General features: G+C 38.6%; 1 protein-coding gene across 2 annotated transcripts; it reads right to left on the bottom strand.

The window, feature by feature from the left end:
• Nucleotides 1-4958: 4958 nt before the first annotated feature.
• On the bottom strand, nucleotides 4959-13220 carry LOC101468633 (uncharacterized). Of its 2 annotated transcripts, none has more exons than XM_076878611.1 (7): nucleotides 12921-13220; nucleotides 9308-9652; nucleotides 8941-9105; nucleotides 8307-8351; nucleotides 8042-8076; nucleotides 7813-7959; nucleotides 4959-6183 (listed from the first exon to the last, which is right to left on the bottom strand). In XM_076878611.1, exons 1-7 carry the CDS (start codon nucleotides 12961-12963, stop codon nucleotides 6007-6009), a joined length of 957 nt encoding a protein of 318 aa, XP_076734726.1. In that variant the 5' UTR covers nucleotides 12964-13220; the 3' UTR covers nucleotides 4959-6006. The 2 variants fall into 2 exon arrangements, with proteins under 2 accessions (XP_076734726.1, XP_004568185.2); XM_004568128.3 differs by having other exon boundaries at nucleotides 8307-8417; nucleotides 12921-13216.
• Nucleotides 13221-13343: the final 123 nt, after the last annotated feature.

The raw sequence follows: 13343 nt of genomic DNA, 5'->3' as shown, positions 1-13343 counted from the left end.
CTTCTGCCCATACCAACCAGAGATTAGGCCGACACCGTGGAGCTGTGTAAATTACACTACTTTTATTTTTACCAGAACTTTAAGCAATATGTGTTGGCTTACCCTTAGAAACCTCTGCTACAAAAAATCTGATTTAACTGCGTGCAGCAGGTAAGAATAAGGACACTTCCTTCTTTTGTGACACGTCTGCTTGAGAATTTTCCTCATTTACTCAATAGCACAACTTTGTGGCAGGAACTTTTAGTCCACAGAGTTCTTATGGATCAGTATTTACATTCAAATTGCAGAGGTTTCTCCAGGGGAAAGCCCTTTTACTCGGCAGCCATACTGAAACATATCTGGGTACTTAGATGGGCAGTTTGGGCAATTTGGGCAGTTATTTGGAATCATTGGACATGAACAGAATATCCAGTTAAATCTGAGAAAAGAAATTACTGCCTTCATACAGGAAAGAAAGAAAATAGAACCGGGTAAACAAGTTTGAATTTATTCTGGATTTTCTACACAACATCAAAAGTATACATACAGACTCAAATATATACTTACACTGACTTTAATTTTTTACCATCCAAGAAGGAGAAATGTATATTTAGACGAACTGGGAAGATCTCTTGGAACCATTTCTAAACAACTGCAGATTCCAAGATTATCAGTTCAAATAACTGTATGTAAGTAAAAGTTATTCGGATGTGTCAGCACTTTGCCAAGTAGCATCATGGTCTGGGGCTGTTTTGCTGTGGTACTGTACATCGCACAAAGTGGATCGAATAATGAAGACAAATGACTACATCCAAATATTTCAGCTTCACCCAAATCAACAGCTCTGCAGTTTAAACTTAAATTAGACTGGGGTGAAGCTTCAGGACCGTGATCCCCAACACAATTCAAAACAAGTTTTGGAAAAAAGCAAGCTAACATTACACTTCTCAAATGACCCTGACCTCAATCCTACCAAATATTAGTGAGGTTATTGTGTACAGATATTATAGCCTGCAGTCTGTCTCAAATGACCCATGTATGGTCCCGTGTCAGACTTTTTCAGTTGTGTGATCCTCACATACAGAATATCAGATGACAGAATACATTTTTTTTACATACTGAATGCTGTATCTGCCATTTTTAGCTGTGTTCTCTGTTGTTGCAATTAGGATATTTGTTTTTTCACATTTTCCCTTACAGAAGAACTTGTTGGTTCCAGAGTAAGAAAATTTGCATTTAACTCTGTTTTCTCCTTCCATTATTCTATAAGTGGGAATTACTCTATTGACTTGACCAAAGTTTCCGCCGTGCAGTGCTGTAGAAATGATGAACAATCAATAGTTAATATGTACCCTGTAATAAATATGTTGTTGAAATATTTTTGTGTACAATATGTGAAAAGTCGTAACTTGTTCAAATTAGTTCAGCTGAACTCCCAATTTCTTACTTTACTTTGAAGGAGGACAGGGACAAGTTGCTTTGATAAACACGTGGATGGATCCACGCTCACATCACACCTACCTACCTGAGCCCGATGAATGACTCTCTGTCATGGTTGAGTCATGGAAGTTCAAATTCTGTGTTATTGTTGTTGTGGAGACTGATGTTGAAAAAGTTGCGAAGTGTTGTTTGATGTTGAAATGATTGAAGCTGTGAACAAAGAAAATATCATCTTTGTCATTTTTGTGTGTCTGCATGAGAGCAATGGGAGGTAATGTGTGTTTTACAGCAGAGCTTCGCATGTGAAATGAGGATGTGTTGCTTAATATTTAGAGACTTCAGTGTGTCAACATCTATGCAGTGCTATTTCTCTCATTATCATTCACATTTTAAAAAAAGTAACATTGTTGCTGCATCAGCTCCAAGCAGAAACCGGTTTGACAAACAGAGCAAATGACATTAACATTTAGTTTATTTAAATATGTTTTCTAAATCTATTTTAATCCTTGTTTTTAAGACTAGTTTCTAAGGTATATTTCAGTGGAATGAAAAGCCAAGTACAGGGGTGGATATTTCATTGGATATTCAACAACAAGTTAACCATTTCTAGGCAGAAAAACGAGCACGAGAACCACAGAAAATAACAATATACATAAGAAACAGAATATAATAACAATATATTTAAAACTATATAACAAATATATTAAAACAGTTTACCATTAAAATGTTTCATCAACCATGCAAAACTTAATGATTAATTAAAAGAAAACTAAATGACAGGGGATTTCTTTAGATCACCCTGTAATTCTTCAGCTAAGACACCTGAGTTAGAAAACACAAAGACTGCAGTCGTTTTTACACGCGTGGGCAGCAACTTCTGAGATCGGCACTCTGCGTCTGCCTGCGTAGTTTATTTATAGGTCTTATGTCTGTGTGTGTGTGTGTGTGTGTGTGTGTGTGTGTGTGTAAAAATAACAACGTCACTCAGAATCAACAGGTTCTTGCCCTTTTCTACAACTGCATGTTCTCGGAAAGAGCTGCGGTTTATCTTCTCTACATCTATTCTCTAAAAACAGGAAGTAACACCCAGAAAGCACAAAATTACAAGATTACAGCGATAAAGCAGAACAAAAAGTGACAGGCTCTCATGTTAAGGTTCTGATGGTTTAATGCTGTTGTCTTCCTTCTTCACTTGTAAACCAGGAACCTTTCACTTCTCTTAATGATGAGACCCATTCGTCAGCTCTGCATTTCTACTTATTTATTTATATTATATCTCATGTTTTCTATACCCTGAAAAGATCTCACGTTGTTATCCTCATCCAAAATCACACATGTACCTGAGTGCTGAAAACTAGAAATTGACTGTATATGTACAGTACAGAGTACTGTACTCTGTACTGTACAGGGGGTTGGGAAGCGCATCTGTAACTGGAAGGTCGCCGGTTCGATCCCCGGACTCTCTGTCCTGGTCGTTGTGTCCCTGGGCAAGACACTTTACCCTACCGCCTCCTGGTGATGGCCAGAGGGGCCGATGGCGCGATATGGCAGCCTCGCTTCTGTCAGTCTGCCCCAGGACAGCTGTGGCTACAACCGTAGCTTGTGATAATGTGAGAGAATGTGAGAGTGAATGAATAGTGGAATTGTAAAGCGCTTTGGGTGCCTTGAAAAGCGCTATATAAATCCAATCCATTATTATTATTATTATTACTGTTTTAACTATAATGATAATTATATCCATAGGAAACAAATGTCATCAGTGATATTTCAGAAAAATACAAACCCTTCATTTGTGTGCATTTTGTACTATTCAAAAATATCTCTGTTTCTGTATATTGAGGCCAATGCACAATGTTACTACGTCCCTTGGCTTATGTGTCATCTCATGGAAATATGATGGACATTTAAAGACACTACACAGGGTAGTTTGTGTGTCAAATGTAGATAAAAATAGTGCAATGACAAAAACAAAAGTAGTAAAGTAAATGGTGAATAATTATTAAACTATTAAGAAGAAATTCTAAAGAAAAATAAGTTAACAAAGGAAGGCGTGATGTGGTTGTGAAGATAAACGTGATTAGGTGGAAATAGCACAGAATCAGCTGATTACGCTGTAGTACAAAAAAGTAGCAATGCAATAGTGAGTTTTGATTAGTCCTTAGCTCTCATTAATAATTTGCTTTTCTGAAAAGTGAACCCAGGGCTAACCTGGATGAGATGAAATCCTGCTTCACAAATTAATCGTTGGGTTTCAGAGAAACTTATTTTAGTGCCAGTGAGCTTTTGTTCTGTTCACCAGATGAAGCGTTACTTAAAATAACAACAAAATAGAAAACATCATGATGCAATCTCATAAAAGTCAAAACTAAATGTAGCCTTTTTATCAAAACAGCTTTTTTTGCCTTCGAGTTGTCACATTCTTCTTATGTTGATGTAACTATATTGGATTTCACAAGGAACGTTGCATTAAAACAATTCCCAATAGGAAGTTTGAATAAGCAGTCATCTAAAAATTTGCATGAAGTGAAAATATTACTCCAAAGAAAAAGGAAAAATATATGAAATTCTCTGATATTAAAGTCACAAACTTATGTGAACAATATAAAAAGTCAGTATAAAAGTCATTGCAAACAACACAGTTTATAATAAATTTTGCTGTCTTGTTGTCTGCACTATTATTAGACAGTGCTGTGGCTTTGTGATGCAGTTTGTAGTTTGACATTTGAAGGCAAACCTTTTTTTTCTCTTGTTCTTTCTACGCAAATTTGAAAGCTTGATTTTTCCCCCTCCTCTTTTTGATTTTAAAAATTAGATTACCTGCACCAAACACGTATTCTATTTTCCAACTTTGCTGGTCTCATTCAGTCAAACTTGTGGTGCAGACAATTCATTTTTGTTAAAATTATGAATGCAGAAAAGGTGTGTTTGCATCCATTCATGAATAAAGATGGAAGTGAAAATTTGTTTTACGACACCACCGTTTCTGAGTTCTCATACATCGCCACTAGGTGGTGCCTTTTTGATCCATCGACTATGATGTAGTGCTTCCTCACTGGGAAAAAATACCAGCGTTGTAGATGCTGGTAAGGTTTATAGCTGGGTTATCACCACATAGAAGAGGGAGGTCTTGCAGTACAACACTGCACAGTCCTCTTCCATCTGATTTCACACAGAACCAGACGCTATACCATAAATACGTTTACAATAGCAATAAAAACTTCACCATGTGTTACAATACAGCTGCAGAGGGGAAAATAACCAGGCACAACAGGACCTGTACTACTACATTTGCACTAGAGGACAGTTTGTATTTATGAATTAATAGCAGAAACATGCATAAGTATAAATGTGTGTAAATGTTGGATGGAAACAATTTAGATGTAGAAAAAAGAATGAATGTCTGTGAATGGGTGAACGAGGCGTGTTGTATAAAGCACTTTGAGTGTTCAAATAGAGTAAAAATTGCTATATAAGAACCAGTCCATGTACCTTTATATATAAAAATATTCTGCAATCAAGACCATACAGTTAAAACTGTTGATGTTCATGTTTATTTTAATTAAGATTTAAAAATCAGGTTGAGCACAGTGAAGCAAACTAAAATAAGAACACAAAGATCCTTGTGCAAATCCAATAACCCACAGAACTGTGATATTGTTAAGATTATAAAAACAATTAACACAGTACTTTCAGTGTCTGTGTCAGTACAAAATTACACAAACAAGCAGGTTTGTGAGCAAAGCTGGGGGCCTATAATTCAATTTGGTGTTTTGCTCATTTATTTGTTTTTTTATGGTGGGTTGCATTTTGTTTCATCTGTGGATTTAGGCATCTTCACATTAAAGTCTAACATGTGGTTGGATTTGCTGGATTTGTTGAACCTTCCAAATCAGCTTCACTTTCAGGCCTGAACAATAAGACTGCGCCATGTATTATAGAGATTATGGGAGCCAAGTATGATCGAAAACACTGGATAATGAGGCAAGAAGAGCACAGTCCCAAAAGCTTTATTAAAAGAATATTTTAAATCAATTCACCCATTTTTTTTTTTGGTTTTTTTTGCTTGTTTACATTGCCAACAGAAAGTATACAGAAACTGTCTCTAGTGAACTTGTCTTTAGGGTTTTCTGACACAATGTTTTTGAGTTTTCTGCAGCTTTTCATGCCATTATTCACTTTTCAGTCTCAGTTTTGTTGGGTTTGGGCAAGAAAGACATCACTTGAGGTAAATTTCTATATGTGAAAGAAGCTGTTTTGCTAACTCCATTTATGGATGTTTCTCCAAGAACAACCTGCTGACTGAGCTGAGACCACTGCATGCTCTCACACAGCAATGGATGTTCCATGTCAGTTGGGTTTTCCTGTATTTGTTAATGGAAAATACTCCAGTTTCCAAGAAGTATGCATGCAATTATCTGTTAAGTTAAAGTAGATATTACTAAGTAATTAAATAAATTAATCCGAGGCTAATAGTTTGAACATTCAGTTCACTTAAATAAGCAGAAAAGAACCTCATTTTCTATGAATTACGAACACCTGTTGATCTTTGTGAGAGGGAAGGTGCCATCGGCAGCATTAATACCGTTTTTAAACTGCTGAGTACAGAGGAGATGAAGAATCTTTGGTGTGGCTGGAAGGGCTGGTATATACCACAGGTGTGGAGTAAATAGCATCAGTTGCATTACGAGATGGAGCGCTGTTGGTGGCAGGAATGTGGGAAAAATCAATTTCAGAGTAATGAAGAGTACTTGAGTTGTCTTCAGCCTGAAAGAAAAGTGAGAACAAACTTTAGTTTCTTAAAAGCAATTTGAAACAAATTATTTTTTATAGATTTATTTAAGATAAGATAAGATAACCTTTATTAGTCCCACACGTGGGAAATTTTCTTTGTTACAGCAGTGGACAGTGCAAAGTTGCATAGAAAAATTAGAGAACAACACTGGAATAAGATATCAATAAGATACTGTACACAATAGAATAGAATAAAATAAAATAAAATAAAATACTACATACAATCGAATAAAATAGAATCCAAATGCTATATACAATTCAGTATAATACAGCGATGCCAGAAAAAGAGTAATGCACTTAGTGTTATTGCTATTGCACATGTGTGGGTTTGTGTGTGTTTGATCAGTGGAAGTCTTTGTTGTGGAGTCTGACAGCAGAGTGGACGAAAGACCTGCAAAATCTCTCCATCCCACATCGTGGGTGCTGCAGCCTGCCACTGAAGGAGCTGCTCAGTGCTGCCAGAGTCTCCTGCATGGGGTGGGAGATGCTGTCCAGCAGGGATGACAGCTTAGCCACCATTTTCCTGTCACTCATGCCTCTGGGTCCAGAGGGCATCCTAGAACAGAGCTGGCCCTTCGGATCAGCCTGTTCAGTCTCTTCCTGTCCCCGACAGAGATGTTGTCGCCCCAGCAGACCACACCGTAAAAGATGGCTGAGGCCACCACAGAGTCATAGAAGGTCTTCAGGAGTGGGCCCTTCACTCCAAAAAGACCTGAGTCTCCACAGCGGGTACAGCCTGCTCTGCCCTTAATATATGCATAAACAGTAAAAATCCACATTTTGTGTCCCAAATCTTTCTAACATCCTCAGTTATTCTCGACATTGTTGCATATACAAAAATGGAGTGTACAAAACAAGCTAGCTACTTTACTGATGCAAAACAAATCCACAGCAACACTAACTACTTCCTCCAAAATCTTCGTAAATTTGATTAATCATCTCTCGAAATACATTTTGAACAAATAGTGAACATAATTTCATCAGTGAAGGTTTCATCAGCTGCACATCTCTTTCCCATTGACATTCCTAAACTCAGTGCAGCGAATGACCCAATTAAAGAAATTAAATGGTGAACAAAGTTTACAGAAACTACAGCTGATCCCAAATGCAACAGTCAGACTTCTTACTTCTCCGGTGGCGCCAGTGTCCGGCAGCCTCGCCTCTGTCGGTGCGCCCCAGGGGCAGCTGTGGCTACAGTGTAGCTTGCCATCACCAGTGTGTGTGTGTGTGTGGGTGAATGACTGAATGTAGTGTAAAGTGCAAAGGGGTCCATAGGGACTAAGTAAAGCGCTGTACAAATGCAGGCCATTTACCATTTACTTCTTACTTAAAACCAAAAATTGAGAACACATGAGCCCTGTTTTAGCTTCTTTTCACTGGTGACCTGTTAATTTGAGAATTGACTTGAAGATTTTTTTTGTGAATTTTCCAAGGCCCTATGTAGCCCCGTCATCAAAACGTATTTCTAATCTGCTGACGCTGTACTTGCTCAGCCATAACCTGAGGTCCTCATTACTTTTTTACTCAAACTGTTACCTAATTTAATATAAAGATCCAGATTTCTGACCTCAAAGCTTAAAATCAGACCACAATTTTACTTACTGTGTTCTGAGGAGGGGTGCTGAGGCTGTGGAAGTCTATGTTTTCAAATCCATGTGATTGGGAGTATTTGGGGTACGTGTAAGCTGAGGACACACCCAGGGGAGGCAAAGTGTCCATTTCTCTGATCTCTTCATAGAGCTGGTTCACCTGTAGAGAAAGAAGAACCCAGGTTATTCATACAAATCAAGCAGTAATGAAGCTCAGGTGTCTCAGAATTCCTGTAACTCGCCTGTGTGATGTCACCATTTTCATTTTCCAAAGGTCCTGAAAAACATGCAGGTCAAAAAATAAGCCACATTTGAAGAATTAAACCAGAAACTCTGTTATTTTCATTCATTTCTGCTTTTAAAAACTTTTTCTTTCTTCCACACACAGACATCTCCGAGGTAGATAAATAATGCATTTTATGTTTTTCGGTACCTTTTAAAACCAGGTTTTCTGTCTGTGTGCGCGCGTGTGTGCGTGTGCGTGTGTGTGTGTGTGTGTGTGTATACCTTTGTCTTTACTGGCCCTCTTGTTCTTGCAGAAAATCAGCAAAGCTGCCGAGAAGAGGATGATCATAATGGCCAGAAACAGACCCACATAAGGAAGCATACCTGCAGCAGCTTAAAAGAACACATTTGTTTTACTCAGAGAGTCTAATGATTTTTTTCATTATCTACTCGGATTGACTCGCAATGTCTCGCCAAAATTTGACTCAGATTGACTGGTTTTCCATGACAGTCAAGTACTGCCTAATGTGCGTGGTCATTGTTATAGCAACATGACGCGAGCATCCCATGATGTAATTATGCAACATGAAGCAACATTGGATGTCAACACACCTGCTGCTTGGTCTGTGGCTTTTCGCCAGAGTCGGGGGACCACGGCATCATTTTTTGTAGCCATTTCCCTCAATGTCGGGTTTCAAAAATGGTGGTTTTGATTTTTGTGAACAAGGTGCTATCATAACTCATCGAGTGATGCCAAGTTCGGATCTCTTGGAAACCCGGCCGAGCAGGTACTATTTTAGTGCCTGGTACCTGAACCGTAACAAGTCTGTGCAGGTACTAATGGAAAAGGGTCTGAATAACCGAGATCATATCTACATCAGTATATTACATATTAAACATAAAATGTATAATGTACCTGAACTTGCAGGCGATCTCTGGGGCTGTTTTGAGGTTTCGGGGGACACTGATGAAACTCCAGCACTTTCTGAACTGAAGACTGAAGTCTCTGTTGTTGGTATTGCTTTTGTTGTTTTTGTTGTTGATGTTGTTGTTGTTGCTGTTTCTGTTTTTGTTGTTGAGCCTGATGACAGAAATGTTAAAGTTGAAGTATACAAACAACATGAACAATGAAACAATGAGATTAAATCTTAAAAATTATGCTTAAAGCAGATTCAGTGTTTGCATGTAAGGTTTAGTTTGTGGTCATCAGTGGAACTTATAAAAACTAAATTTTAAGTTTATGTAAAGCAATGACATAAAAAAATATTTTTGCTGGAACTCACCTTCTGTGACAAGAATGTAAAACTCATGGCTCAGATCACCAAGCCAGGTTTTACTCAAACACATGTATGGTCCTGTGTCCGACTTTTTCAGCTGACCGATGCTCACATACAGAATATCAGATGACAGAACACTTTTTTCTACATACTGAATGCTGTATCTGTCATTTTTAGCTGCGTTCTTTGTTGTTTCAATTAGGATATTTCTTTTTTCACATTTTCCCTTACAGAAGAACTTCTTGGTTCCAGAGTAAGAAAATTTGCATTCAACTCTGATGTTTTCTCCTTCCCTTCTTCTATAGGTGGGACTTCCTCTTTTGACTTGACCAGTGTTTCCATCGTGCAGTGCTGTAGAAATGATGAACAGTCAATGGTTAATATGTACCCTGTAATATGTTATGAATAATACATTTTTGTACATTTAATTTAATTTAATTTATTCACTTTTATTCACTTCATGTGAACGATCATAAATGTTTAGTTGAATTCACTAAATTCTTACTTTACTTGCAAAGTAAAGTAATTTTACAAACAGCAAATGTCATGTTTTTTCCCTAATATCTCCACAAATCATCAGCTGAAGAAGACTCAGAGTTGAAGTTTTGTGTAAAAGCTAGAATATCATCTTGAGTTTTACTTGCTTCAGAATCCATCTTCATCCGCTTTTCCGACCTAAACGTAAAATGAAGATATGTTGTTGCTGAACATTCAGAGACTTCGGGATATCAACACTCACGCAGTGTTGTTCCTTTTATGTTTCATATTTAACAAGTATGGAAAAAATAACATTGCTGTTGCATCATCTTCAAGCAAAGAATGGTTAAACATAATTTACCACCAAACTGATCCACCTTCGTGTTCCCCTTGCCAAATGCTCCTCAATCAAAGATTTCCTCACAAACAGACCTCAGTCAGTCAGACTGCCACCAACTCTTCGCCCAACTGTCACTCAGCATCAAGTCTCCGCAGGGCTGTACTCTCAGCCCCCTAATTTACTCCATGTACACACATAATTGTGCATCAATCCAACCAATGAACATCATCTTCAAGTATGCCGATGACACCACCATGAACAGGCTCCTCTCTAATTGAGATGAGACAGCATACAGGGTGGAGGTAGAGAATAATTCCTGCTGAGGCTCAGAAAATAACCTGAAGCTGAACATCCTTAAAACAAAAGAACTCATAATGGACTTCAGGAGGCACAGACAGATCCCCAACCCTTTGATTCTAAATGTTGAATGGGGGGAATCTGTCTCCCCCTTTCTGGAAACCCACATTTCCACTGATCTCACCTGGACCCACAACACCAGCGTTCAGGTGAAGAAGGCCCAACAATGGCTGCACTTTCTTTGTGTCCTGAGGAAGAACAACCCCCGACGAGAAACTGCTGCTGGCCTTGTAACGCTTTTCTGGAGAGAGTGCTCTACATATGGGCCATAACTGAGAAACAACTTTCATCTGCCACCTCTGCAGGCCATGCAAGCTCCAGCTCACGAAAACCAGGGCCATCACAGGTGACCCCTTGATGCCCACGCACCATCTGCTTGCAGTGGGTCAGGTCAATCAGGTCCCACACCACCACACTCACAAACACCTTCTTCCTGTGGGCCATTCAGACTGTTAACAAGCATCGGTGTTGAACATCAGTGTAGATCACAGGTGTCGAACTCCAGGCCTTGAGGGCCGGTGTCCTGCAGGTTTTAGATCCAACACAGCTGATTCGAATGGCTAAATGACCTCCTCAACATGTCTTGAAGTTCTCCAGAAGCCTGGTAATGAACTAATCATCTGATTCAGGTGTGTTGACCCAGGGTGAGATCTAAAACCTGCAGGACACCAGCCCTCGAGGCCTGGAGTTCGACACCCCTGGTGTAGATGATGCAGCACTACGGATTTGTACCACCTGTGGTCTGTCTTTCAGGAAGTCCAGGATCCAGTCCCATAATGAACCACAGATTCCAAAGCTTCATCGTGAACCTGGATGGAATAATAGGGTTGAAAGTGGAGCTCTAGTCAATAAACAGCTTCCACACATATGTGTTCTTATGGTTCAGGTGGGATAGGGCAGTGTGCAGAGCAGTGCTATTGCGTCGTCTGTGGGTCGGTTTGGCCTGTAGGCAAACTGAAAAGGATCGAATGTAGCAGGCAGTGAAGACATAATACTATGTCTTATAATACATAATACTGTGTCTGTGACACACATGTTGCAGCTCTTCTTTTTGTTGCTGCTTTATCAGGAACAAAATTTAGATCAGGGAGCATTTCCCAGTAGATGGCACCTGGGTTGAAAAGAAATAAGATTGTATGTCCTGCACAACAGTAACAATCATTTGTGTTAACCCTGATTATGCCATCTTTGCAGCAACGCTGAGTGGTTTCTTCCTTATTTGAGCAACGATGCCCACCCTGAAGGTCATGGTGGGCAACCTTACATCATCTGCTATCACCATTAACACAGGAGTACCGCAGGGCTGCGTTCTTAGTCCAGCTCTTTTCACCCTATTCACACACCACTGTAAACCCATCCACCTCTCTTCTAACATCATACATAGTTCTGTATTTGCCAGTTACTGATGTGGTTGTTTTGGAGCGTCTCATGTTCACCTTAAAACTTGCTGTAAGACTCTGATTAAACCATCTTGCTATAACTGGTCCAGCAGAGTCCCATGTAACAAAGACTGGACTCTGGATTTCAGGTGGATTTCTTCTTCATCATCATCTTCAGTTCTTCCTTCTTCTAAAAATCACTGTTGTTGTCTGACAGATAATCTTTCTGTCATCTTGATTGATTAAGCAAAGCTACATGTATTTATTTGTTATGTCCTACCCCTTACTGTCACACACACACACGCACGCACACACACACACACGCACAAACTAGAATAACACACAAACGTTAAGACCAGTTTCCCTTGTTTCCTTCCTTTGTGTTGCAAAGCGGTGAGGTTGAAACAACAGTGTGTACTTGTCAACTATAAATACATCCTTAAAATAAAATAAATAAAAAACAAGTGTATGCAGATATTTGGCTGTATATTCAACAACAATACAAGAAAATCAGGATAATTTCTTTAAAAAAAATTGAAATTATTGAAAAACAAAATAAACTGAAGTCGTGTTTAAATAAAAATGGGGAAGTTAAGTTGTACTTTCAGAGGCTCTTACACCTCTGAACATGTTTAACCACAAACACTCTGACAAAGAAACACTGTTAAACTTTACAATTGTTCATCAAAGGTGCAAAACAGCTCCAACAGTCCAAATGTTAAGTCCAGTTTTTTTAGTTTTCCCAGTGTGTTGCAAAACAGTGATACTGTAAACTGTCGGTTCCCCATAAAAAAACTCAACTATAACACTACTCTTTAAAAAAAAGTATATACGTGGAAATTTTATTAAGTATTGAAGTGCAATACAAAAACATCTGGAGAATTTTTGGAGAAAAAAAAGATAACCTTAGGTAATAAAAAATGGTAACCTTAAAAAAGGTTCCTGCGTGGTTTATATTTGGGGAAGTTACCTCATATTTTTAACAAACGTCATGTTCCAGTAAACATATTTAACCACATAAAGCAATGATATGCAAGAAGGAGTAATAATACAAAAATTTACTCACCGAGAAAGATGAAACAGACCACAGTGCCACATACTGTCTTCATATTGCTCGTCTTACAAACCAGGAACTTCTCACTTCTCTTAATGATGGACTCCCTCCCCCACACACATCATACAGCTCTACACTTCTCCCCTTTGCTTTAACTTCTTGAACTGCAGAGTGAAGGATTCTGTGTTGGTTTAGCTTTTGTGTCTCATCACTTCTAAAGCTGCGTTAGGCTGGATTTACATCCTTGGAGTCTAAACAAGCCAGATGGCTAGCAAGCTCAACACAAGAACGTGACACACTGCTGTAGAAATAATGATGGATGGATATGAATAAAACAAATAATCAAAAGAGAAAGTCACAAAGATTATGAATTCAACCTTTTTTCTCACTGAAGATATTCATTTACAACGAATATTTAATAAAGAATACGTAAGA

Source organism: Maylandia zebra, linkage group LG20 (assembly GCF_041146795.1).
Source record: "Maylandia zebra isolate NMK-2024a linkage group LG20, Mzebra_GT3a, whole genome shotgun sequence".
Taxonomy (NCBI): Eukaryota; Metazoa; Chordata; class Actinopteri; order Cichliformes; family Cichlidae; genus Maylandia; species Maylandia zebra.
Note: the sequence above shows the minus strand (reverse complement) of the source record. Positions and strands in the feature narration are given on the sequence as shown.

Coding starts and splice junctions, on each gene's coding strand:
- LOC101468633 (XM_004568128.3), bottom strand. CDS start 12,963: ATGAAGACAGTATGTGGCACTGTGGTCTGTTTCATCTTTCTCG. Junction 9,106..9,307: donor TTACATTCTTGTCACAGAAG/GTGAGTTCCAGC, acceptor TTCTGTCATCAG/GCTCAACAACAAAAACAGAA. Junction 8,418..8,940: donor GAGATCGCCTGCAAGTTCAG/GTACATTATACA, acceptor TGTTCTTTTAAG/CTGCTGCAGGTATGCTTCCT.